This window comes from Parasteatoda tepidariorum, chromosome 10 (assembly GCF_982258835.1).
Source record: "Parasteatoda tepidariorum strain Cologne lab strain chromosome 10, Ptep-v5.0, whole genome shotgun sequence".
NCBI lineage: Eukaryota > Metazoa > Arthropoda > Arachnida > Araneae > Theridiidae > Parasteatoda > Parasteatoda tepidariorum.
Window position 1 is genome coordinate 34596389 of NC_141764.1, and position 27097 is coordinate 34623485.

At 28.4% G+C, this 27097-nt stretch overlaps 1 protein-coding gene and 1 long non-coding RNA gene across 6 annotated transcripts in view; one reads left to right on the forward strand and one right to left on the reverse strand.

The window, feature by feature from the left end:
* Positions 1-2225: 2225 nt before the first annotated feature.
* LOC107450452 (uncharacterized) overlaps positions 2226-27097 on the forward strand; it is a 33813-nt gene continuing 8941 nt past the window's right edge. The window contains exons 1-3 of one of the 5 annotated variants that reach the window (XM_016066237.4): positions 2230-2391; positions 5486-7014; positions 25985-26279. In XM_016066237.4, coding sequence (XP_015921723.1) covers positions 6975-7014; positions 25985-26274 — 330 coding nt within the window. In that variant the 5' untranslated portion in view covers positions 2230-2391; positions 5486-6974 and the 3' untranslated portion in view covers positions 26275-26279. Of the gene's footprint in view, positions 2392-5485; positions 7015-7101; positions 7330-16665; positions 16816-25984; positions 26300-27097 lie in introns of those variants that run through there. The other 4 variants (XM_087154012.1, XR_006225640.2, XM_087154011.1 and 1 more) reach the window with 4 other exon arrangements.
* Positions 19880-24344, reverse strand: LOC122273068 (uncharacterized). The gene is made up of 3 exons (XR_011637526.2): positions 24082-24344; positions 21774-21920; positions 19880-20058 (listed from the first exon to the last, which is right to left on the reverse strand). It is a non-coding gene; the product is annotated as an uncharacterized LOC122273068 (long non-coding RNA).

Sequence of the window (27097 nt, forward strand, 5' to 3'; positions counted from 1 at the left end):
TTTACAATTATTCTGCAAAACAGTTCATAAATATACGAGTACTGCATTTTGAATTTATCAGTCGATTGGATTTCTGTATTTTTTGTAAAATCCGCGATATTGAAGAATGATGATTTCAATTGGAGAGAAGGTCTTTTCACAGTTAAAGCCTCTTAGCAATTGAGTAAAAATCGTAGAAACCTTCCGGCTCATAAGAATTTTTTTATGTGTTGATTTATTTTTCAATGTATCATTTTCTTAAAATTAGTTCTGGTTTGTCTTACACATTATTAAAAATAAAATATTTTTTAAATTTTTAGCAAGCGTAAGATTCAAAAAAGTATAAAAAATTACTTATGTAAAAAATCTAATCAAAAACTTGTTATAAAGAAATATTTAATTAATGTTTTCATATACACGACACATGTCTACACATACGATGCTTGGCTGAATATTATTAAAAATATGGGTATGTATATTTCATGGGGGCAAATCATGAAGTTTTGGGAACCTTTATTTGCACTACTACGCCCTCAAGAAGGGAAATTTTTGTTGCGTTATGAAATAATTCATGCATACAGTTTTCCGAGGCAACGATAGCCTTCAAAGTGTGCTTTTAGCGTCGTATAAATTTTTATTGCCTCATAAAATAGTTCATGGATGTTAAGTGTTCCGCAACGACCACTCTTTCTACGCATTTTTAGCATCTTCATAAATTTTTGTTGCCTCATAAAATAATCCATGATTTCAGTGATCCATCGCAATAATAATTATTAAAGTGTGCTTTTAGCATCGTTTAAAATTTGTTGATTCATAAAATCATTCATGGATGTCGGGTGTTCCGCAGCTACCACTCTTACTACGTATTTTTAGCATCTTTATAAATTTTTGTTGCCTCATAAAGTATGCATTCAAAAAAAATATTCTATTTACATCGACACCATATGTTTTTCCCCCCTCAATAAGTTGTTTTTCTCATCTTCGTGAAATATATATATATATATATATATATATATATATATATATATATATATATATATATATATATATATATATATATATATATATATATATATATATATATATATATATATATATATATATATATATATATATATATATATATATATATATATATATATATATATATATATATATATATATATATATATATATATATATATATATATATATATATAAAATTATACTCTTTGGGAGTTACAAATATGTATTTAAAAGAGAAAAAGAACAAAACATTTCAAAGACTATTTTATTTGTCTAGAGGCAGTGGTTGGTCCCTTCTTTAAGAAAAATGAATTTTTGAAGATTTTAATATCTACTTCGCTCTGATCGATTTCGACAATGTAGTTGCCCCATACGGCAAAATCGAAATTCAGATCATTAATCAGGTAACTCAAAATAGAAGAAAGCAGTATTACAAACATCCAAAAGGTCTGTATGATTTTGATGTTCTCTTTTCCTTTGAATATGAATTTGCAGCCGCCACACTGAATATTTTTTTAACTTCTTTTTTGACAAAAATGCGATAAATCAAGCGCTGTAAATTCAGTAAACTCGATATGTGCGTGAAATAAGTTTTTAAGTTTGAAACAATTTAATACTAATTTATCACTTCAATGCAGAATTTCTATTTAAATAGTTAAAAATCTCTTCAAACAATATGAAGTTTCTTTCAATATCTAATTCTTGTTATATAAACCGTACATTACTAAATGTAAGCCAATCCGTATATACAACAAGAGTATATTTTCTTTTATGAAAATTTACTCAAAATTTAAGACTAATATATAAATTAACATTAAAAAAAAGAACTATTTTTGGAGGTGTAACTTTTATTTTCCCCTTTTGACTACCTTTAACAAAACTCAATATAAAGAGTAAACAAAACATAATATTAAGAGTTTTATTTCGCACAAAGAATTTTATCATTAAAACTACTTAAAAAGTGCCAAATGTGAAAATATAATTCTGTAACTAAACATGATAACATATAATTCTGTAGCTATAGATTTTTCAGAAAACCTTCAACGTAGAAGTAAGAGCTCTGAAAAATCGTCGCAAACAATTTCATATAGATAATAAAAATACAATATGTAAAAGAATTTACCTTGAGATATATCAAAACGAAACAAATAAATTTGAAGCATGACATTGCCATAAAAATGGCATTTTTTCGATAAACGTGACGCAACAAGAAATGTAAATTTAAAAGAAAAATGACTCTTAAGAAACTGATAAAATCACTAAGTGTTATAATTTCTTTGAGAAATGATGAATCATGATCTAAAATATTTTACGTTTAAATCTGTTTGCACAACGAAATTTCTTTCTTTTAACTGAATTCGAAATTTGTTAATCACTAGAAGCAAGAATTAGAGCATTAAAATGAAGGTATGTTGTTTATATTCAAGTTTTTTTAATGATTAAAATATTCAATAATGATGTAATTTAAAACTTAAATTGTAATTCATGTACTTTGGCATTTAAGACAATGGTGAATGCAAAAACAACAATATGGCAGAAGCAAAATAAGTTCACAGCTATAAAATAATTTATTTATAAAGAGTGAAAATTTCGTTTTACCGTATAGTAATAATTCAATTTCGTCAATTTCATTTTTAGGTGAGTTTGGGAAATTTTAATCTATTGTGAAGTTCTTAATCTGTTCAATTTAAGAAGACTCTGACAAATGTTATTTAGGTTTCGTGTGCTATGGTGCAGAAAATATTGTGCTACCTCCTAATTATGGATGAAAAACTAATTTACAAAAGTGGCAAAACCAGCAATTATATGAAAATCGTTGTTAAATTTAGAGCTGTTTAACAAAATCATTCATTAACAGACTTTTATACATTAACTCAGTCTTCGATCTAAACTTGAACTCCGGTTCGAATTCGAGTCAACTGAGCTCTTCTAGCTATGCTGGTTGCAAAATGAAGATAACGAAATAATCAAATTTTAATAATAAATGTTTTTTCCTTAAATTTTTTTATCATCAGTTCGAAAGTTTCAAAAATAAAATACAGTCGGACTTCTATTTAACGAACTTTCATTTTGCGAATTTTTTCGAGGAACCAAGAACATTTTGGAAATTTATTCGGAAAATAACTTCCAAATAGCAAAGTAAATTTTCTATTTAACGAACTTTTATAAAAAAAAAAAAAAGAGAGATCCACTCTCTTTATTTCCCAAATTATTTCAGAACATTTTAAACTTGTTAACGCATTTCATGAGGGAAAAGGCCTTGAATTGATTTTCGTAACCATTTAACTGACAAAATGAACTGATTTTACCAATAGCAATTAAACTTAAGAACGCATGTGGTAATGTACGCTTAAAATTACTGTTACAATAAATGCAGCTATAATTTTATGCATAAATTTAGCTTTTTTTTAGTTGAAAATGTGATTAGCATGATAGTGTAAAACTGGATAATGTTTTGCGCTCTATTCTTACTATCCATGCAGATTTTTTTATGGTTAAGATTTATAAAATGGATAGTAGATACTAGTTCACAAGATGAGTGGCGCAATTGGTTTGTCGTCGGCCATCTGAGCCCAAGTCTGCGGGTTCGATCCCCGGCCCAGGCGCTGGATTTTCGGGATGCAGAAAATCCTCAGCGATGTCGTATGATTATGCGGCATGTAAAAGATCCCTGGAGTGCCTTATTGGCTCTTGGCATTTCCGTCAAAATTAAATTCCTAGTGCACTGTCGCATCCAAATAGAGTCTCGGTGCTGCCATCTAGTGTGGCAGAATCTAGACGTACGAATTAACATGGCCAATGGTATCGCACCCATTGTGGTGGTCCTGAAAGAGTGGATACAACTTCTGGAGAACGCACTAGGTATGCTCATTGGGAAGACTGATTGTGCAGCTCATAGGAAATAAAAAAAAGTTCACAAGATGAAGGTGTATCAATTGATATTTTAATTATGCCCAGTGTTCACGAAATTAAAAGCTGTCTTGCGCCGTTTAAGTATTTCAAAAGGAGATTTTCTATTTATCGAATTTTCCATATATATAACAAACTTATTATCGGGATTCAGCGACTTCGTTAAATAGTAGTCCGACTGTATATTTAGACCAAACTGAATTATTTCAAAGAAACATCCTAGAAATGCTTGTTATCAATATAACATCTTAAAAACTGTTTTGAGATTAAATAGAATTTACGATGCATTTGTTTATGAAACAAAAATTACTGATACTTTTACGTGAGATTAAAAATGTTTTTTAAATATACATAAAACAGGACATTCTCCGATGCGTCTGCATCATTACTAACACTATTTTACTTTCAACAGATATTTTCAGCTAAATGTGTTTTCATCACGACCATTCTTTGCAATTTTTACCTTCTGGTTGCTTCCCAGACAACTTCACCCGAAACACCACAAGTACCAACAATGGATGAATCAATGCGTCTAACTATAAATAAATCTATGGAATTCTTTGGCGATATTGTGAAATTAATTCAAGATGGACTTAAAATTAAGCATGATATGGAGAACTGAAAATTTTATAACTTCGTGATGGAAAAAGGAGTTTATTTGTAATGATGCGACTTTAATTAACAGCGCAAGAAAAATGTTCCCATAACTTAAATAGCGTGAGAAATAAAAACTGGTTCATAAAAAAAAAAATGTTTGAACTGATAGAAATAAATGAATTTTTTTGTAAAACTGATTTATATTAAGTTACTGATATTTGAGATTATTATCAAGTCCAAATGTATTTCGTATTGATTACATTTAAAAAGTGATTAAACGTTGCTTTATATATTCTATTGCCTTTCTTTGAATTAATGAAGTGTTTTGTTTTCCTTTTATGCATGACAGGTCTAAATTGTAGGGGGAGTTAATCGGAGGGACTTAGACCAAAGGGAATAAAATATACAGAAATAATATATATATATATATTGTCGTATGCCTGTTTTTCGGCAGTGGGGGAGCGATTGTTCCTGTTTTCCAGTGGCGCCATCTATGGCCAGGAATTCGACTTCTGTCACGCCATTCACACAACCACAACCTGTTTATAGGGCGGATCACATTCACACACAAAGGAGAAAGGACATAGAACACACAGAGAGAGAAAGAAACATTCTTGCCTTGCACGGGATTCGAACCCAGGACCTTCTCATGCAAGGACAGTTCCCTGCACCCTACACAAAAAATTTATTTTTATGCTTCCATTTCATCGTTGACAGGAATATCTGCCAAAATCATTGATTTAGTACGCTAGATAAAACCTTTAATTTTCATTAGGCTTTTAATATTATGTTAATAATAATGCGACTGCTAAATTTAGTAATAATAATAAAATTCTGTCCAGCTTTTACACTCTCAAGAATGTGCTCACAATATGAGATCTTACAATAAATACAACACTTTACAATAACACTTACACTTTACAATAAATAAGGGAAAAAAATGTTTTTAGATGTCTAAAGATGCAAATCAGTAACCACATTTTATTCTTCCTAGATATCAATTACTGGATGTATTTTTATCTTGGCAATTTTCTGCAGTGCCCAGCTATTAACGGATGCACAAGACACCAGTACAGTACTTACAGTATGTGAATCGGTGAGCAAAACCTTCCATAAAGTGCTCGATTTCTTTGGTGATGTAAGAACATTGTTTTCAGATGGGCTAAAAATTAGAAAAGATCTTCTAGAGTAAATTCTTGTAAACAAACTTTACCTTGTAAAGGAAAGCAGATAATCTGCATATGGCAACCACAATTTTACGAAAAAAAATTGAAAAATTTGATTGTATAATCTAACATTTGAATTGCATGGAATATAAATTCGTTATTAAACAGCTCTAACTCTTTTTGTGGAAGTTTTATTAATATTCCTATTTTTTTTTTTCTTGATGAATCTCATTTTGCTATAAATAACACTGCCAGGTATTGAGACAAATAATTTCAAAAATGAATGGAGAGATTGGCGATCGAAATGGGCTGCAGGTGGCGTAGAGCAGAACTCTTTTCCTACGGCAACACTTCACATGCTTTCCCCATTAGCGTGTGGAAAGTCATAGAGGAAGGAAGTACGTTAGTTTCTCTCTTGATTTTCATATAGATTAAAATCTTTTAACTTGAAAAACTATATGGAACTGAAAACTACATTAAACATAGTTCTAAAGAAAAGTATCATGAAAATTTTTAAAAATATTTTTATTAAATAAAAAGGAAAAATATTAAGAAAGGGGAAAATATCGTAGTACATTCCTATACAACTGAAAAGAGGAGGAGAGGGAAGGGAGAAGGGCTAAAAGCATGAAACCGGTCTCTCCCCAGATGGCGTATTCGAGTGTTGCGATCGCGAATAAAAAATAAATAATGAATTTGATTGCAATTGCCAGCAGAAATTGTCTATACTCGCACAGTATCTTTCATATTTCAAAAATGTTAAAACTTTTTTCATGCTCTTAAGAAAACAACCGTATATTTATTTTTAAACTATATCTTAAACTATAGGTATTATAATTACATTAAAACATAAAACAAACCTCACAGTGAAATTAAAGGAGTTTTAAAGAAAACATACCTATAATTGCTAGTTTATACACTAAGCGACCACATTTTTTGTGTCCATCTGTTCCATAAATGAGATATCAAACCATAATGCATTGGACCACTAGAGGGCTAATGTAGTGCTGACATACTTTAAGACCTTCATTTCCTATTCAAGGCCTCATTAAATAAATATTATTATTGATCAAGTGTATCCTGTAAAGCTGATAACTCATTTCAAGGGTAAGGAGTATTTTCAATAAGATAATGCTTCTTGCCATATTGCTCCTATTGTAAAGAATCAATTCAAAGAGCATGATGGATATTTTAGTTTTTCTCTGCTGCCCATAATTCTCAGACCTCAATCCAAGCAATCATTTATGGGTTAAAGTTGGAATAGCCATCCATCATCATGACATGCAATTATGTAGTCTCTAACTATCAAGAAGCACAATGAATGTACCACATGTGACTTTTCTCCATAAAGGACAAGGTAAGAAGAATTAAGTTGGTATTTTTTTTTAATTTTAAGAAAAGGTTGTAAGGAGAAGAGGTGGTCATACTATAGTGCTGCTTTCAGGAGAACTCCAGACATCAATCTCGCCGTTGGTGGATGCCATGGTTGGGTGTGAGGTCAATAGTTTTGTTTTGATCTTTGCACAGGTCAGCGAGAGAAAACCAATCGACACCTTCATTCCTCCATTAGAAATGTGCTCTCACTTATTACCATAGTAGCAGAAAGCCCATACTTCTAGTCTGGAGGAGTTCTCTTCAATGCTGCACAATAAAAAGGTTATCAATGTACAAATTTGTTGGTCAACTTGTCTAGCTCCTTACTTGAAAGAACCACATATAGATTAATATAGGCTTGATGAAAATAATAAGTACCTACAAGGAGTTTTTATAACTTAATGGTTAGTCGAACGAAACAAATAAAAATAAGAGACATAATAACAAATATTAAAAAAAGTTGTAATTTTGAGAGAATGTGATTATAATTCTTAAAAGAGAAAAGAGAAATTTAATCAAATAAGTTTATTAAATTTAAAATTTGGCACAACATATTTTTCATAAAGAGTAAATTTCTAACAGTTTATTAAAAAGGTAATCAAAAAATAATTATACAAAAATAAGTTGGCACAGTACAGTTTTTATAAAGAGTAAGTTTTTATCAGTTGATCAAGAAGATAGCTAAAAATAATTTTATAAAAATAGGTTGGCACAGTGTATTTTTTATAAATTTCTAACTTCTTTCAGTTCTTTTTTAGAGTAAATTTCTTTCAGTTTATTAAAAAGGTAATCTAAAAACAACTATACAAAAATAAGTTGGCACAGTACATTTCTTATAGAGTAAATTTTTATCAGTTGATCAAATAGGTAATCTAAAAGAAATTAAACAAAACTTGGTACAGTATATTTTTTTATAAAGAGTAAATTTCTTTAAGTTTATCAAGAAGATTATTACCTAAAAACAATTCTTCAAAAGTAACTTGGCATAGCATATTTTTTTATTAAGATTAAATTTCTATCAGTTGATCAAATTGGTAACCTAAAAACAATTATACAAAAATAAGTTATGTTTAAAATATACAGAATTTCTGTACAAGTAATTAAAATATTTTCAGTTAAAATTTACAAAATCAACAAGTAAACCATTTATTTATTGTAAAAGAGCTAATCAAAAATTTGACAATTGAAAACTCGGGCATTGAAAATTATCACAGCATGATTTCATATCATGATATTCCGTCACAACATTGAATATCCAACTTACCTAGATTTTTTAAAGTTTCAAGTTCATAACTTATTTGTCTAATTTTAAATACAAACAAAATATTCCAATATAACACAGATTTTAAAATTTCATGAGGCGAAGTGTGAGGGAGCACACTTTCTGTTTCTAGAAGTCTGTTTCCATATTTTTTAAAAATAAAAAAATGTGTCCCCTCATACGCTATGCCTACATAAACATAATACACAAAATTAATAGCTGGAAGAAATATAAATCTAAAATTTGCTCAACACATCTATTAATCATGCATTAAATGTAAAAACACTAATTAAATGATTAAAATAAAATTTAATGTAAGAATTTAATAAAAGAAATATAATAAGGTAATAGCACTATTGTAGTACTTATTTTAAAGTAAATCAGTCACAAAAATAATACTTTAGCAACAACTATGTAGCAAGGATACAATTTAAGATCTATGAAGAATGTAAAATATGTACCAATGATGATTTCAATAAGGAAGTAAGCATAAACAAATGCCAATCAACACACCTAAAAAAGTTCGAGTTTGAAAGCTTATTGCTGCTTATCCTATGAGGCGATATTTTCAACACTTATTTTTTTTCTTTACCGAAACATGACAGTAAATAAGAATATGAACTTAAAGTTTTAGAATTGATAAGTTTTACAATATAAGGGGGTGAACAACCTTTTAGAGTGAAGGGCCACTCACACAGCAGGTAGATTAAGGAAGGCCTCACGCATATTTAGTCATGTTAAAGGCAAAAATGATTATTTTTATATAAACATTAGTTTTCTAAGCACTAATTTATTTTTATCAATAAACTTAAGAACACATTTGCAGAAAATTAAATGCTTATAACTATTTGTATTTATTTTAAAATAAAAAAAACTGATATTTTTTTAAGAAACACTATTAAAGAAAATCTATAATGTTTAAACAAAAACAAAAATTAAAACAAATCCATTATATAAAAAATATAATTCAATATTTATTTAGTATTATTTTTCAGATATTATTTCTATTTCTTGAATTATTAGAGGTTTTGAGAATTTAAAAAATTAAATGTTTTCCTTTTAGTTTTTTCCTAAAAAATTCACCTAAGATGAAAAAAATTTAAAATAAAATAAATGACAAACAGAAAGCAGTTTAAAAACTCCTGTTTTCCTCAAGTTATCGAATTCTGCATGGTGCAATAACAAGTATCGGGATTCAAAATACCATGTACAAATTCATGGTGCCAACTACTGAAAAGAAGGAAAAATAACTTATATTTACGATGAAAAATGAAAATTTCATCAAATAGTGATTACTTAAATTCGTAATTAGAAATTTGTGTGTCGTATTAACATTGTAGTTAAAGTAAAGGGATCATATAAATCAAGGAGAAGAGCATTGCCATAATTGTACTAACAAAAAAATTAATAAATTTACGATGAAATTAGCACGAGTAACGTGCGCCAATAAGTCATTATTCAAATGTCAGATTTAAAATAAGCATATCATAATAAAAACCAAAATTTTTAAAACTATGTGAGAATGCATTAAAGAAACTGGTAAAAAACGATTGAAAAACAACTTGGATTTACAATGCAATCGGCACAAATTAAGTACTGCAAAAAGCGATAAATAGAATGTGCGATTTATAACTCACGAATCATAATATCGTAATAAATGTGTTGGGAATTTATAAAACAAATAGAAATCAGTAGTTATAAATGCCAAAAACAATCTAAACATCACTTGGATTCATGATGAAATTAGAAAAACTGAGCACGTCAAAAAAGGATTCTTTAAATAGGGGATTCGAAATTTGCATGTCGTAATAAAAATACGGAATTTTCAAAATCACGAGGAAAAACATACTTCCTTTAAAAATAGATTAAATTAGCACAAATGAAGTATGTTAAAAACTGATCTTTTAGATGTGATACATACCTCGCAATTCGTAAGAAATGTATCAGGAATTTATAAGCCATGTAGTAATTAGCAAGTTTGGTAAGGTTTAGGACAGAATGGATTAATCCACGGTTTAAACCGTCCTGTCCAAAACCCCTTTTCTCAAATTATGTCACAATTTTATCTGAACAATATCTAAGAGGTGAAATAAACATAGAACTAATAACATATTGATAATTAAATATACTAGAGAATATTTGTTTTTAAAAGTATAATGTTTTATTAATATTGTTTGACTCTTCAATATAAACAAAGGAAGATTAATCAGTAATCAAGTTCAATTGGTCCTCTCATTCAATAGTACATAACTGAAGTTTGGCCTTGTCATACAGGTTAAAATATTAGGGACTAAGTGCTTGGTTCGTCATAAACAGATCTATTTATCTATAGTACTATTCAAGAATACTTTTATTTCATTCATGTTCAATTCGTTTAGCATAGTGGTGATACATCACCAGTGTCAGTAATTGAAACTGATGTTATGCCCCTCAAAACTGTTAATACATTTTTCAGTTATTTTGTATTTTCCATTTAAACTAATATATTTATATTTAAAAACAATTTTTTTTAAAAATGAATGTCTTTTTTATCATCCTGTAATGCAGAAATTATAAAATTTTTTTAAAAAAATATTGTGAAAAATTAAAGGTTAATTTTTGAACAAATTTAGAATTTTTTTTTAAGAAAAATTATTATTTTTCAATATTGCCATATCTTTCCTTATGCAAAAATATTATTTATCAATATTAAAAGCATATTTATATTTAAAGGATTAGGTATTCACTTTTGTTGTTCAATGAATTGTGGAGCTTCAAAAATTATAAACCTTTTCCTATTATATTATATTATTTTCTTTTAATAAGTTATAGTAAATTGTATAAAAAATATGAGATATTTATTGATGCATGTAATTATTATGTGTACAATGGTTACACCTATAGAATTTTTACCTTTTACCAAAGTTCAAGGTTTTGGACACTTTAAGACAGTAAAACCCACGTGCCCTGTCCAAAACCAGTTTAGGACGTCCGAAACCCCAACCCTGGAAATTAGTAGCTAGAAATGCCGAAAAACAATCTAAGCGTCGCTTGGATTTATGATGCATAATAAATGTATCGGAATGACATAATAATTGGTAATTATAAATGTCAAAAAACGATCAAAACATCACTTGGATTTATTATGAACTGCTGTGTTATTGCAACAAAGCGAGACAATTCTTATGTCCGGCATGTGTTCAAAATAATGAAAGTTTATTTATAGTAAAATATATATATATTTGTTTCACGGCCTAACAATCAAATTAATAATCTCGATATCACTAAATGAATATGAGAATTCTAGCATAACTTAAAATAGAAATGCTTGCTAAAACAATAGCTTGACAACAGTTAACAAGTGAACACACGCTACCCCGAACAGCGAATAAATAGACCAGATAAAATAACCTGGAAATTTTGCTAAAGGAAAGATCACGTAGCTCTCGACTGTAGAAAACACCATACATATATAAAATATTTAAAAAAAAAAGAAAACTTAATTTTGACAAAATAAATACGACTGCTTTCAGCACTTCTAGATAAACTGAAAAATATTTATGCTGCAATATTTTTTTTGTCAAATTATAACTTCTACAACTAAAAAAAAAAATCTCATTTCAGAAAAATATGTTTTTGTAAAGATAACAACAATCATAACTGTGGAAGCTAAGGGTTCATTCAACAAGAATTGCGACAAAAACTTATACAATTTAGAAACCTTGACAAATCAAATCCAAATAAAAAAAAAACATGCAATTGCACGATACCTTTTCAAATGATTCATTAAATTACTATATTTTATGATAACAATAAATAAATAATTACACATAATCAACAACTATAATAACAAAATTTAAACCATAACAGATAATAAACATTATCAAATTGAAAAACTCATTTGCATCATAAAAAAAAATGAGAATTAAAATTATTAGATTGCAATAATAACTTATAAAATTTGCTCAAAATATTCACATTGACTAAAATATATATGGTCGGACTGCTAGTATACTCTGACAATTTAGCAATTAACTTCTTTTTCATTAAAAAACTAGTTAGCTACTTTCCAAGTAGATAGCATTACTATATTTTGTTGCAAGTTAAGAAAAAATCATTAGTGTTATATATAGACCGTGTTTGCGCCAAAGTGCACGTCAAATGGATGCCAAGCTCCCACCACAAATGTATATCAACACTGCCAATAACATTACTGTTGCATAGTCTTCTTTTTGCTTGCTTTCTTAAATCGTATGAAATGAGAAAAACAAAAATTATTGATTAAAAACTATTGTTTTGTTTCTCGTTAAGTGAGAGAGTTGCATCACACTTCAATTCTACTTTCTGTATGAATTTAAAGAAACGGATGAAAGAATAAATATTGCTTCTTGCATATGATTTTCTTCCACAGCGATATTAAGGTAAAATTCTCTATCTGGCATTTGATGAATTGAGGTTATGTCAGTATAAGTGGCACAATTTTTAGTGATTCCATCAAATCTAATGCCTTTGCTACATTATATAGTTGTTTCTTTTTCAAGGACAAATATTTTCCTTATTTATCGAAATGTGTCACTAACTCTAGGATTCCTGTAAGACTACGAAACTATAAAATTATTTTACTAATTCTATGACATATATCGTAAAAGAGAACACGAATAAAATTTTTGTCTGACACATTTAACTTTTAAAAGCTTTTTTATTATTATGAAAGCATATTTGTATAATTTGATAACAGAATAAAAGAGAACTGTATGCAGTCCCGAATGATTAATTAAATTCTATATAGCAATGGATTCTTCTTAACTTCCAACAGAGTATAAAAATTATCAAATAAATTTCATTGCTTACTAACAGAGATATTTCATAACTTAGTATTGCTAGCACTTTTTTTAAAATGCCAGTAAGCATCCAAAACATTGATCTCTAGAGGGCAGCCGGAATTCTAATTCAGTTACTTCAAGTCGCCTCTTTGTAACGACTATTTACCCTTTAATTCCCTATAACACAGAGTAAACATTTGCAAGCAAGTCGTTCTGTATCAGCAATCAAGTGAACCTCAATAGAAATTATAACTCACACATAAATAATATGAAATCTCTGAACAAACAGTTCCAAGGAATTTTATATTTGGAGAACCGGCAAATATTTAAAGTATAATTGGCTATTATTGTTGCTGTTTAACAGAATTAAAATTAAGTATGGTGAAAATCTTACATTTTGTTCAATGCATGCTTAATCATTTTATAAATTTAAATGTTGTTTACAATGCAATGTAAGAGATGCCTTATGAGAATACCGTTTATTGCATACATCACATAAATAAGGTTTTTCATTTGTATGAGTAGTAAAATGACATTGTAAAGTTTTCTGGGAAGAAAATTTTTTACTACAAGCGTTACACTGAAAAGGCTTGTAATTCATATGCACAACACGGAAATGTTTATCTCTGTTTCTTTTCAGCGAAAAACTATTCCCACAAGCTTCACAGTCGTACGGTCTTTCTTTGGTGTGTAGACGATAATGTTGCCTTAATGAACCAATCCTAGGAAAGCGCTTGCAACAAATTTCACATTGGTGAGGCTTTTCCTTAGTGTGCGTCAAAATATGGCTTTTCAAGCCTTGGTTACGAGAAAATCTCTTTGCACAGATGTTGCACTCATAAGCTTTTTCATTGGTATGAGTGCGATAATGTCTATCTCGGCTTCTTTGGAAAGGAAACCTTCTACCACACACATTGCATTCATAAGGTTTATCATTTGTGTGAGTGCGATAATGTCTATCACAATTTTGCTTATTGGAAAACTTTTTGTTGCAAAAATTGCACTGAAAATGCTTTTCACAGAGTTCATCACTGCTGTGGTTAGATGGTAAATCTTGCTCTGAACAGTCACTGCAAATTGCTGTAGTGAATTCAGGATTAGGAGCAGAACAAACAATGTCATTTTTTACAGACAAAACAGTGGTTGTTAATTTATTGTTATTAATAAGATTGTTTTTATTCGAGACAGAATGATTTGGTTGACTTGTATTTAATGCTGAATCAATAAATAAGTCCTGGTCGATTTGGTAAACATCATCAATGCTATTGTCGCATGCATTAAATATGCTAGTATTGTGACATAGATTTTCATTAGATGCTATTGTTTCAGGGTTTTTATAGTTACTGTCTTGCATACTACGGGTATCCGTACTTTCACACTGTTTTATAGAGGTTATTGACGCATTCAAACTTACATCAATAGGAATTGATAATTTATTTTGTTCATCCACAGCTGCTTGTTTCATGATCGATATTCTAGAACTTAGAAATAAATTCATTTGCATTTAACGTAAATTACAATTTTATAATACGATGCTGGATCTACATAAACGAAAAAGTAGCAAAGTCTATTCTATCAAAGACGTCACAGTAATGATTACATAACACTCAAGATCATAGTTTATTTCATTCCAGAGATAATTTTGAACTTTTCTGCCAATGGTAAAGTGGATTACGCGCAACAAACAACGCGCACAATAAAGTTTAAACTGTTGGCGTTCGGAAATAATTATAAAGTTGTATTGCATACATTGAACCAGATCAAACTAAAAAAATTCAAAGATTTCGTAAATTCCAGCAGTTGTTTGCAAAACTGATAGCTTGTGTTTTAATCATGCTTGCGTCAAGCTTGTTTTTTCTTAACTATAGAAATAAAGTATGTTACAACGTTCATGGTTTCACACAGAAATTTATAATAGGTTCGAGTAAATATTGTTCAATTCTTGAAAAGGAAAATGACTTCAAAACGAAATTTAATGGTTAAAACTTAACTCTGAAGAATTTACAGAATTTTTGGATGACTTATTTTGTTATTCGAAAGACAAATAAGCAGCGCACGCACTTACTCTCACGCGTGTGCGTAATCGAAAGATAACACTGCTGCTCAGTGTCAAATTATTTCTCACTTATTTAGCCATTAGCCCTCAATAGTGTCAGGAAACCAGGAAAATCTCACTATCTATGATCTTGAACATTATAATGGTGAATAACATATATGGTGGTAGTAATACGAAACCCTTATGATAAATTAATGTTTCTGTATTTTATGTTCCACCTGTTGCATTGTGCAGCTATACTATCCACCTGTTGCAAAAACTTTTTATTTAAATTCATTATGATTAAATATATTAATTCTAGTTTCATTGAATTGTTAATTTATAATAACCGCAGTTATTTCGTAATCATAGCACTTAATATCTATGTTTAGAATCCTTTTAAAACTATAAATATGACACACATTTAGGAATCGCAAATTAACACTTAATTAGGGATAAAGCAAAAACGCTATCGAACTCAGATAAATTACTATTGAGGAAAGTGAATGAAAAAGAAAAACGAATGCTGATTGGTTAAGAAAGTTTAAAGAAATTTCTTCGATATATACAACTTTATTCACTAAATAATTCCAGGAGTAAAAAATCAAACAAGTTTTTTATTTTTAAATATTGATTTTCTAAAAATTCGTTTTTAGAGTTTTTTGCGTGTTTAAATATTTATTTGCGACTCCATAGGAAATGATATTTCTACTTTATGTTTGACAATTATATAAATAAAACAGATAATTAATAGATTAATAAAACAGATAACAGGGCAGTCATTAAAAAAGCCTTTATAATTCTAATGACGAAAATTGCGAATGCCCTCGAGGAAAAGTTAAGTATTACAGATAGAAATTAATTTTTAAATTATTCCAAGTTGTTTCAAATGTTCTTAAAATAATTATAAGATGAAAACTAAGATTTTTTTAAAAATAAAGCAATCATTAAAACTTTTTAGTGTCAACAAAAATAAATCTTAAATATTGAGCTAGAGCACAGGCGTGTTCGATAACGTCGTACTATGTTAAATATTTTGCGGCTGTATAACTTTTTTTCTTTTACAATGGTCATTTTTTTCAAACGATGATAACGAATAATTAAATGCTATGAAATATTGGAAATCTTTTTATAATTCTACTGACAAAGTTTTGCGATATATGTGTATATATTTAAAAGTTTATTGTCACGTTGATATTTACTAAAATAAGGATTTAAGGATTGATATTTCTTTAATTCAGTTTCATTGAGATTTCATGTATTTCTATTGATTTCTTTTTCTTTCTTCACCATTTCAGAAAAAAGAAAAGAAAAAAAATGTCATTATGGGGCAATATTTTGTTCAGATGATAACAGACAAAACGAATTTTTTTAATACAAGTGCATGAACTCAAATTTATTAATCAGAAAAATCAAAAGTTTTAGTTCTTTTTTTTCTTCTTAAATTTATTTTCAGTTTAAATACTTATTTATGAAAGATGATTTTGCAAACTTTGAAAAGAAGATAAATGTTTATTGTTGTATCATGCCACACACTGTAATTCCATACATTGCATCTATAGGATAATCTTTGAACAAATGAGAAAGAAATGTTATTCTTTATTTTGCAATTAATCTATTTATAAGTTGTTTCATAAGTTCCATACTTTTTGGTGGAAGTTTAATATTTCTATTTCATGAACTAAGGTAATGTATAAAGTATTTATAACTTTTACTTACTCTTCATAATTTCCATTTTTTTAGTTTCTGATAATCATAAGATGATTAAACTTTTAAGCATTCAATATTTTTTATTATTCAGAAATTATGTAATCGAAAGTTTAAAATGTTGTATCAATGATTTATAATTTTCTGTTTTTTTTTTATTTTATTACGACAGTATTTAACTTTTTAAAGCATTCGAACATTGTGTTATTCCAGAAGAAAGAAATTTTTGCTTTGTGTAATTTTATCGTAAAGTAAATTAGTTGTAACTTACAAAATCTTTTTAATAATGCATATTTAAGATATTTATAATTTTTACTTATTCTTCGTAATTTTTTTAGATTTTGACAATTATAAGATGACTAAAGTTTTAAGTATTCATTATTTTTTATTGTTCAAAAATTATATAATTAAAAGTTCAAGATATTGTTTCAATGATGATGTATAATTTTCTGTTTTTTTATTACGACAGTATTTATTTTTTTAAAGCATTCGAACATTATTATGCTATTCAGAAAAGAAAAAAAAATTGTTTTGTGTAATTTTATCACAAAGAAAATTAGTTGTAACTTACAAAATTTTCTTAGGAATGTTGCTGCAATGCAGTTGTTACAGACATTTCTATTACAATCTTAAATGATTTCTAGGCTTATTTTTTCGAAGAGGTTTTTATTTTGTAGGATACTTGCATTAATGTATATATGAACAACTAAAAAATTAAGTGATAGGTATTAAAAAGTATATATTTTTATTAACTAATAATTTTGTTATTGCCTGTAAATGGACACAAGTATAGGGATATTTTTCTTCTATATTTTAGTTTTAAGGTAATAGAGTAACAGAATTTTCTTAAAAACCTGATCCACATACACAAATTAAGGTTGTTTTTCGAAGGTTCTGTTGTCTCATGAAACCATACATTTTTGCAAATAATGTGCTGTTGTGAGTTTTTAGCAGTTACTCAAGGCTGTTATGTCAAGTTTAGCCAGTCCTTATTTAGAGCCCCAATGCTTATTCTAAAAAATTGTGTAAAACATCAATATGGAGAAAAGCCACAGTTTTGAGAAAATGAAAAACGTTTGTGGTTTAAATTTTTAATATTTAAAATCTTACTCCAATGCTGAGGTTATCTTGGTTTATAAAAATTTGCAAAAAACAGGAATGAGTCATAGATTTTGATAATTTTCTTCTTGGTGGAAAAATGTTACCAAATTGGCTATTTTTTTAAATATTTTTAAGTTATTTAAGTTATTTGCCCTAAGCCCAGATAATTCTTCACGGTAAGATGGCATATAGTGTAAAATTATGACTTAGCTTCAAATGTAAGGCACTTAAAATGAGTTTTGTTTAAATTTTTTTAATTTATTTCCCTTGGTGAAAAACCTTCAAAAAACCATGTTAAAACCTTAATGAATGAACTCTATGCATTGGGAAAAATTTCCCAACATCTTTAGTATTGCATCTTTAATAGTGGCCAATTTTCAAAACATCTTGTCGCTTTTTCAAAAAACTGAAAATTTTAAATGACTAAAAGAAATCAATATAAATAATTAATGTGAGGCATTTTTAATAAAGCATTTCTCAGAATAAGGTAAACTTTACATGCCTCTTTTCTAAACGGAAGAGACATTTTTGAAAACCAAGCATAAAATAAAGTAATTTTCAGATTATTATAATATATTTATTAAAATTAGCGAGATGTATATGGGTTGCAGTTTTAACGGAAAAGAGGTGCTCTTGTTGCAACTATGGCAGATTTTTTTAATCCCCTTTGTTATGTTTAATCGCCCTGTGGCAACACCTCCTAGAAAAGAAAAGACTAACGGCACGGATCAATTTAGCTGTCTGACGTAATGAACATAAACTGCACAGTGAAGGAAAAATAAGAAATGCGTCACTACATTCGGGCTACTAAGCTACGCAGTGGGGGAAATACGAAATATATCATTAAGTTTGGAATGTTAAAGGATCAAATTTCTTGCTTATGGTAGCCTGTATCGAGGCCTTCTTCACCTGACTTGTAATTCTGTTGAAGTTTGAATAAAGAACAGCCTTTCCCAAGTAGCACAATTCACAAAAACGATATCGTAAAAACTTAGCTTTGAACATTGTACAATATCGTAACGAAATATTGTACTATATAAAAATGGACCCCTTTTATAACGTATATTCAATATTGCAAAACAATATTGTTCGATATTGTAAAAACGTTGGGGAATGTCGATCGACATCTCTCTGCATTTACAAACGTTGTACTATGCCGCCCGACATCGTCAACACGATATTCAAAAAACGAATGCTGCGGAATGCCGACTATCGCCAAAATTACGTTATTTGAGAAAATAAAAATTAGTTTTTGAAAATATTCATGCCTGCTTGTAACCTGGAAAAAGCTGATAACAAAACCGTTCTAGCTTGTTTAAAATTAAATTTGTTATTACCAAAACTTATAGAATTTTAAAATCTGCAGCTTAGTTATTATATATAACAAGTTTGGGTAGACAGGTATATTTTATTATTATTATAGAAAATAAGCTAGAAAGTAAATAGTTTTGTTAAGATATTTTTTTCTCTTTTTCAGGGTACAAGCAGCCATTTATACTGTGAAATAATTTTAAGTGATTTGTGCAATAATTTTTACAGCATCTATATTTTACTATGTAGATTAAAATTACAATATGTTTAATTTAAAACTATAAACTTTTTTGCTGTGACGTTTTAGCATTATGTAATCTGTATTTTACTAAAATAGTATGCATGGAAAACAAAATTCCTTATCTTCACAGCATCATGTTCGATTTTAAGAAATCTGATTAAAAAGATAAAAAAAGCAATATTTACACTGATGTTGTCATAATAAAATAACAGGAGTCACTTCCTCAGATTCCTGATTTAAAAAATGGGTAAGCATGGTAGAGTAAGCTGCGATTTAATTTACTTATAGCCTTTGTCCATTAAAGTGTAGCCAAAATATCTATTAGGGCATGAACGGTTGTCAAATGTGTAAATGAAATATAATTTTTATTAAACAGTAAAGAATAATATACTAATTTCTATAATTTATTGTATTCTTTAATACAACCAATTGTTTCTAAAACAAAACTGTGTCAGTAGAGGCAAACTTAGTCTTCCTGCCTTCCCGGTCGTTGACGGTGGCAAGAACTTCACCAAATTTTTCAGCTTTTTCTAGTCTGCTAGTTTCTTTAAACAGTCTGAAGGTAGCAGCTGAAAAAAATAAGACATGAACTGTGGTTAATTTTAATATTTTTAAATTAAAAGACAAATAGTTATATTGAAAACATTTCATGAACTAAAGTAGACATAAGTATAACGCAAGTACTACTAGCAGCGTTTATGCTAATCCCTAGGTTGATAATTCATTTGTATACAATCCGAGCAGTTTTTATGTTTTCAGGAGCACTGGGCCTGTTTTTATATGAGGGCCCTTTACGAGTAAGTTTATAACATATGGAAAATATTATATTTTATAATATAATAGAGGGAAAAAATTTTTTCTTTGAATAATTTTTAAAAATTATTTGGTCACCTTTCGATGAGGTGATCCGGGTTCCAATCCCAGTATCGGCTGAGATTGGAACCCGGCTGGTCAATACAAATTCCACATCTAACATGTGCTTACCACAGTGCTGATTCAGATAGAGTGAAGTATTTTGTAAAGGTACCGCTAAGTGGTAATAAATTTGGCTTGAACACAGATCCTTGTTCTTTAACTATTAAAACTAAGTTTTAATTAGCAAACCATAATTTTAATTAAAAAGTGAGATTTTTTCTCTCTTGATTTTTAATAAGACAAAATAAATGTAACAGACTGTGTTTATAAATGTAGTCATTCATCAATAAATAAATAAATATTTAATCTATATATTTTTATATTAAAATATTCATTTTTAATCTTATATCAAAATAGATAAGTTAAGCTAAAAAAATTTTTTAAAAAATCTATGTACTTATTGGATTTTTTTCCCAACAAAATTTCTTAATAGAAAATCTGATAACGTCAAAGATACTATAAACATATTATGAGAAAAAGAATTCCAGTTACCAGTTAATAACTCTACTGCCTCAAATAGACTTTGAAAGGCAAGAATGACACTATATCAGGAAAAAAAAAACATCTGAATTCATCAGCCCCCTTTTTTTCCCTTCTATTTTTGACATATTAGGGTAATTTCCTTCTAATATAACCTCAAGCTTTAGAAATATACATTTTCCACTAATAAAATATAATGCAGATTTTAATTCCATGCTTTTTCAATCAAAAGGTAGAATTTTAATTAACATCATTTGAATTTTTTTTTTTTTTTGAAAAAATTCATATTTATTAATTACTTTCTACAGCTATGCAAGTCTATATTAAGACAGCATTAAATGTGTACTTTAATCTGTACACATTTAATGCTATTCAATCAATCTCAAGAATCAAAAAGATTTTTATAAATGTAATTTCAAATGTGTTGGAATTTAACACACACCAAGAAAGAAAGTAATTTCAATAACTAAAATTAATTAATTCAGCAATTTATTTATAATAAATTTTAAAACCAAGAAAAGAAAACAATAAAGTATCAATAATTTAAAACACTGTTTAACTTTCAAAATCAATGATTTTTTTTAAAAAAATCATTTGATTTAAATCATGTATTAAATTATGATTTAAATCAACAAACTCTGATAGCTAGTAGTTAAGAAAAGACGCCATGAAAAACATTACAAAACTTTAAGAGTGGCTAACTTTTGAACTTTGAAACATACAATGCTGTAAAATGTAAAAGTATTAGAGTTTAGAATACAAACTAAGCAAAATAAAACAGGAAGGACCAGGGTAATTAATTTAAGGAATAACTGATCCATTTTAGTGCAAGATAATGAAAAAGTAAAGTCTTATTACAAATTTTAAAATTCTATGTCTATAAAATTACCTAAGATGGAGTTTGTAACAGCTGAGAGGCTTTCAAAACACTGTTTCCCTTTTCACTCTAATTTACAATACGTCATCGCCAATTCCAAGATGGTGCTGAAGTAAAAGAGCATAGATAGCCTTTACAGATGGTTTCAAAACAACATATCTGAAAGAATAAAATAATATATATATATATATATATATATATATATATATATATAATGTTTTAATAACCATTACAAAATGTATCTCATATTTTATCATCAATTAAGACCATAAAAATAAAATGGGCATGGGATTGCTGAAGGAAGGAATTATCTAAATTTTTCATTTTTATAATATATTATTACTTATTTCAGTCACTTTATTCTCGAAAAGAGTTCTTGCATTAGTCTTTACTTTGTATATGAGAAGATTCCAAAGCAATGGCCTTCGCATAAATATATTAAACATTGCAATATCAGATTGTATGTTAACGAATCAAATTATCAAGAATTCTATGTATAAATTGTGTGCAGAGAAATACCCATACCATCAAAACACTTATCACAGTCACATTTGACTTAAGAATCACATAAGTTAAAATATGTTGCAAAGTTGGGACATATTCAGCTATGGATTGCTTTTCATTTTGATAGGGTATTGTGCAGGGTATATTTTAGATTTTCAAATCCCTGACTTTCCATCAATACCAAGAAGTTGTCATGACTTACCGAAGTTACTATTTTCTCCAACAAAATCACAACAATAAATTTAAAAAAGCAATATAATAACATTAATTGAAATGATAGGTATAACCAAAGCTGTTATACTCTGAATCCTTGAGGCAGAATTTTTTCGAGCTATCTGCGACAAAACTCTCTAGCACTAATATCTTTCTGCAAGATTCCTTTCATAATAATAAACATGTATGCTGGTAATTTAAAATAACAAAGGCGCTGTGTTTAAAAAAAAAAAAAACTATATATAACTTTTTTTTAAATTGAATGTGTAAGTTTTATTATAACATTACATGTAACATTTTCGCATTTTGTTGGAAGGCCAGGGGACACAGATATTATTTCTTTCACCTTTTGTAACTAATCATCACAATAAAAAAAATTGCAAATCATTAAATATGCAGTAGTACTTGGCAAAAAAAAAAAAGATTGACAACAAATTCACACGAATTGGTCGCCTCAAATGAGTGCTTCGTTTCTAGATTAGGCTGTTGTATAAAAAATAACAGACTTAAAAACTATGGAGAAATCAGCAGCAATAACTGATAAAATTCAACACAATTATTGACTTAGAAAGTAAATACAAATACAAGATTCCAATTTTTCAGGTTGTTTATCGGGATATTTAAAATAAACGTGAAAATCAACATCAATAACTGACGAAAATACAACAGAAAAAATACATCAATTTACGCTACTATCGCCGTATATTGAGCATGTCAAAAAGTTATTATTTAAAGGCATGATTAAAATATGACTGGTAAATTTCTGTCAAAAAATAAATAAAGGTAATTTTCGTCATATTTCAAGTCTTTTAGATATTTTTTTAGTCCGAGAGGAGCAGACAAATTGTTATAGCGCACAGAACCAATAAAAGTAAACAAGATCTTTGGGAATATCAGAATTGAATAATGTGATATAATTTAATAGTTAACAAACTTGGACTAAAAAAAAAAAGAGGAAATTGGCGTAATTCTAGCAAATATAACAACACATATCAAAACCCCGTCCGAAATTATTCATTACTTGATTAATGAGCTATTCGGTTCGGTAAGTAAGATGTAGACATATAAAATTTTCATGATTCAATTCTTATTTTTGTAATTTAAACATTATATATATAGATATATATAGCTGCAAACTTGTATGGGTGAGAAAAAAACTTCTTACTAGCAGCAATATTAGAGATCTTATTAAATCTTCAGTAGACATATTAAATCAATCTAGTAGACATACTAAATCTTCAATTTAAAATTTCGAAAAAAAAAAACATTTCAATCTACCATGACAAATTAATAATTAAAAAATACGCAAATATGATCTATTTGTTAGCTCGCTCAGCTCTTAAATTTTTAATTAGTTTAAGTATTAAAAAATATTTTTCATCGAACGTACAAGTTGCAGGTGTGAAAAAATATAAACATAAGCATGTCAGAAGGCTTAACACCTCCAAACATACCTACTATAAAATTTCGCCACTGTTTGTGAATATGAGAATTAAATAATGTGATATAATTAAATAGTTAAGCAGCCTGGACATGAAAAAGGAGGAAATCAATGTAATTCTTGCAATATATATAGTTATATATATTAAGAAACAGAACATACCTGCCCAGATCAGAGAATTCGCTCACTTCAACAAGGTGCATTAATTCTCCGTCATCTTCAGCTGGTATGAGTTTTCGGGCTCGCTAAATCGAAATCATTTCAATTCACTTACATTATGCGCTAAGATATAAATCTTATGAGACGAAATTAGATTTAAATATAAGAAGACAAAACACAAAAGATAAAGCGGATGGTGTAGTAAAGGTGTAGCGGAAAATGATAAACAGCATCTTAACGGGTTACGGTTACGATTCCGAGTGGTGAATATCATAGATTTCAGTATTTAGTGAAAACGATCGATGCCGTGACAAAAACACGATTACAATATTGATATCAAATATTGTCCGGTTGTTATTCAGATATCTCTAAATTTATATTTTAAATTTATTTTTTGGAATTATAACAATTTGACGTCATTTTTTGTCTTTTAAATGATTAATTTTGATTTATAAACACAATAAAGTTTTAAATGAAAATTTTACAAACAGATTTTTAATGTGAAATCGACGGGAATCGTACAATATCGTACACACAATTTCGGTTTTCGCCAATATTGACAATGTCGGTCGATGTAGACCAAAGCTGTTACAATATCCCTGTGCTACTTGGGTTTATTACATTTAAAAAAATTTTGTTGTATAGTTTCTACCATTTTTGGTGAAGTAAACTAAATACATTTTTATGTACAGAACTGTAATTATCATGCCTTGAATTATATAAATTGATAGAATAGCAATTGTTTGAAATAATTTGTGCTAATATATTGCTATAAATGTGCTTGTTTTTTAAAAGAAATATTTTTTCAATGAAGTCATATTGTGACTTTATTGCAAAAATATATATTGATTCTAATGCGCATGAAATATGTGTTTTAAGTTAACAACAAAAAAGGAATAAATAGAATGAAAAAAACTATAGCAGTGAAAAAGTAAATAAAAATTTTGTAGTTTGGCTCAACAACAAAAATAATTGTAACTATATATCGTATTTTTTAGAATGTAGTGTATGTATGTACCAATCAATGTTTTCAAAAGCTATTAAGCGTATTATTATTATTATTATTTTTTTGCTTACAAATTGGTAACTTTTGTTAAAATTAAATGAGAATTGAATGTTTTAAACAAACAAATAATACTTATTTAATTTATTTTGTGATTCAAGTAAATCCAGTTAATATATGATATCTGAGAGCGTGTTTAATGAAACATTTTTTTCTACTTATTTAATTACATAATTGAAAATTAATGATTTTTTTAATTGAAAATACATTTTATTGAATGATGTATTAAGACAGCATAACATAACATGTCTATAAAACTCTTTTTAATTTAACCTGTTAACAGGGGAATAATGCTCTGTTCAGCTTATTTCACTGCAATTTTTGCAACAAAAAGAAATGATAATTTATAAGAAATGCCATCGTACCTTAATACCTGAAGTAATCATAATGACGATAAATTTGGTCATGACGATTGCAGTAGTAGTTCGTGTATGACGAAATATTTCGTCATACCCAGTTAACCCCTTCCTTCTCGCTCCCGTGAAAATGACAGGGTGAGGTTTCACCCTCTATCTCTCGTTCCCGTGAAATTTCCTTGCTGGAGTGTTCAATAGAAACGCGCCAATAAGAATTAAACTAATTTATTTTTTTTTTGCCCGGAAAACACTTTATTTCTCATTTTACACACCAGATGGCAGTACCAGGATATTTTTAAGGTAATTGTTAATAGTTAGTTTATTTTAAACTAGATGTCAGCACTAATCAAATACGTGTATTTGGCAAAATAGGCACTTTTATGACCGTTTTCTTGAAAATTAACCGATCATTAAGGGGTTAACAGGATAGGGATGTATTTTATTAATAATCTTATGCAATGGCAAAATATATGGTATTTATTTTCAGATATGGAGTTTTCTCGACTGTTTCTAGCATGCTGTGGCATTCTTGCTTTATCAATCCATTCGCACGCATTTAATGTAAAAAGACATGCGCGAATTGAAAGACAATCGAATGATGAAGAAGCGGCAAACTCTACACAATTGTCTTCGGAACCTGATGAAGAAATATCTTCCTCTACTTATCCACCTACAGAGCATCTTGCTGATGAAGTTGATCTTGACTTTGAGATGATTGTAGATGTTTTTGAAATTTATGATTTACTACCTTCTGGTCATTTCAACCCGATGAAATGATGAAAGTAAAGCATATAAAACTTTATCTAGATATTTTTTTAAGAAATATGACTATAATCTGAAATACGTTTCACATAGATGGATGGACACACACGGAAAAAAAAATCTAGTAAAGTTACCATACTGTACCGTACATTATAGCATTTCTGATAATAAAGAAAAGAAATTCATAATTCTGGTTTATAAAACCAAAGTATACGGAATTTATTTGGTAATTTTTCATTTAATATGGAAGCGATTAAGTGGAAATTATGGTTTTCAAAATTATGGTTTTTATTAACACACATTTTGTAAAAAATGCACAATTAAAAAGTAAATGTTCCTGAAAAAATGTTTTTCATGCCCTACTATAAGGTATTATGACAAAAGTACCACATTTTACTGCGTTTATCAAATTTTATCACGTATTATAAAACCATATTTTAAGGTTAGTTTTTCTAAAACCATTACCAAAGCACTTCTAGAAAAATTATCCAAATTTTTGGTGTTCCCATAGAGCCAGAAAGGCTGTAAATTTTACCATATTCTGGTAGTTTTAGACCATATTTTCTTTCTTAGTGTATATTAGAAGTATGTTAAAATTAGCTTTCAAACTTTGCACAACTTTCAAACTCCTAAAAACATTTCAGCTACAGCCAGTTGAGGGCCAGGCATATCATTGAATTAAAGGCTTCAAAATATCATGACCAGTAGTGGCATTGTCGTTAGAATTGCGCCTTGACCACTTTTATTTCCTTTTTAATTTTTACCCTAATTTCATAAGCACTTTTGTTTTCTTCGCAAAATATGAACAATGTCCATGTTAAAGTAAATACTTTTTCGA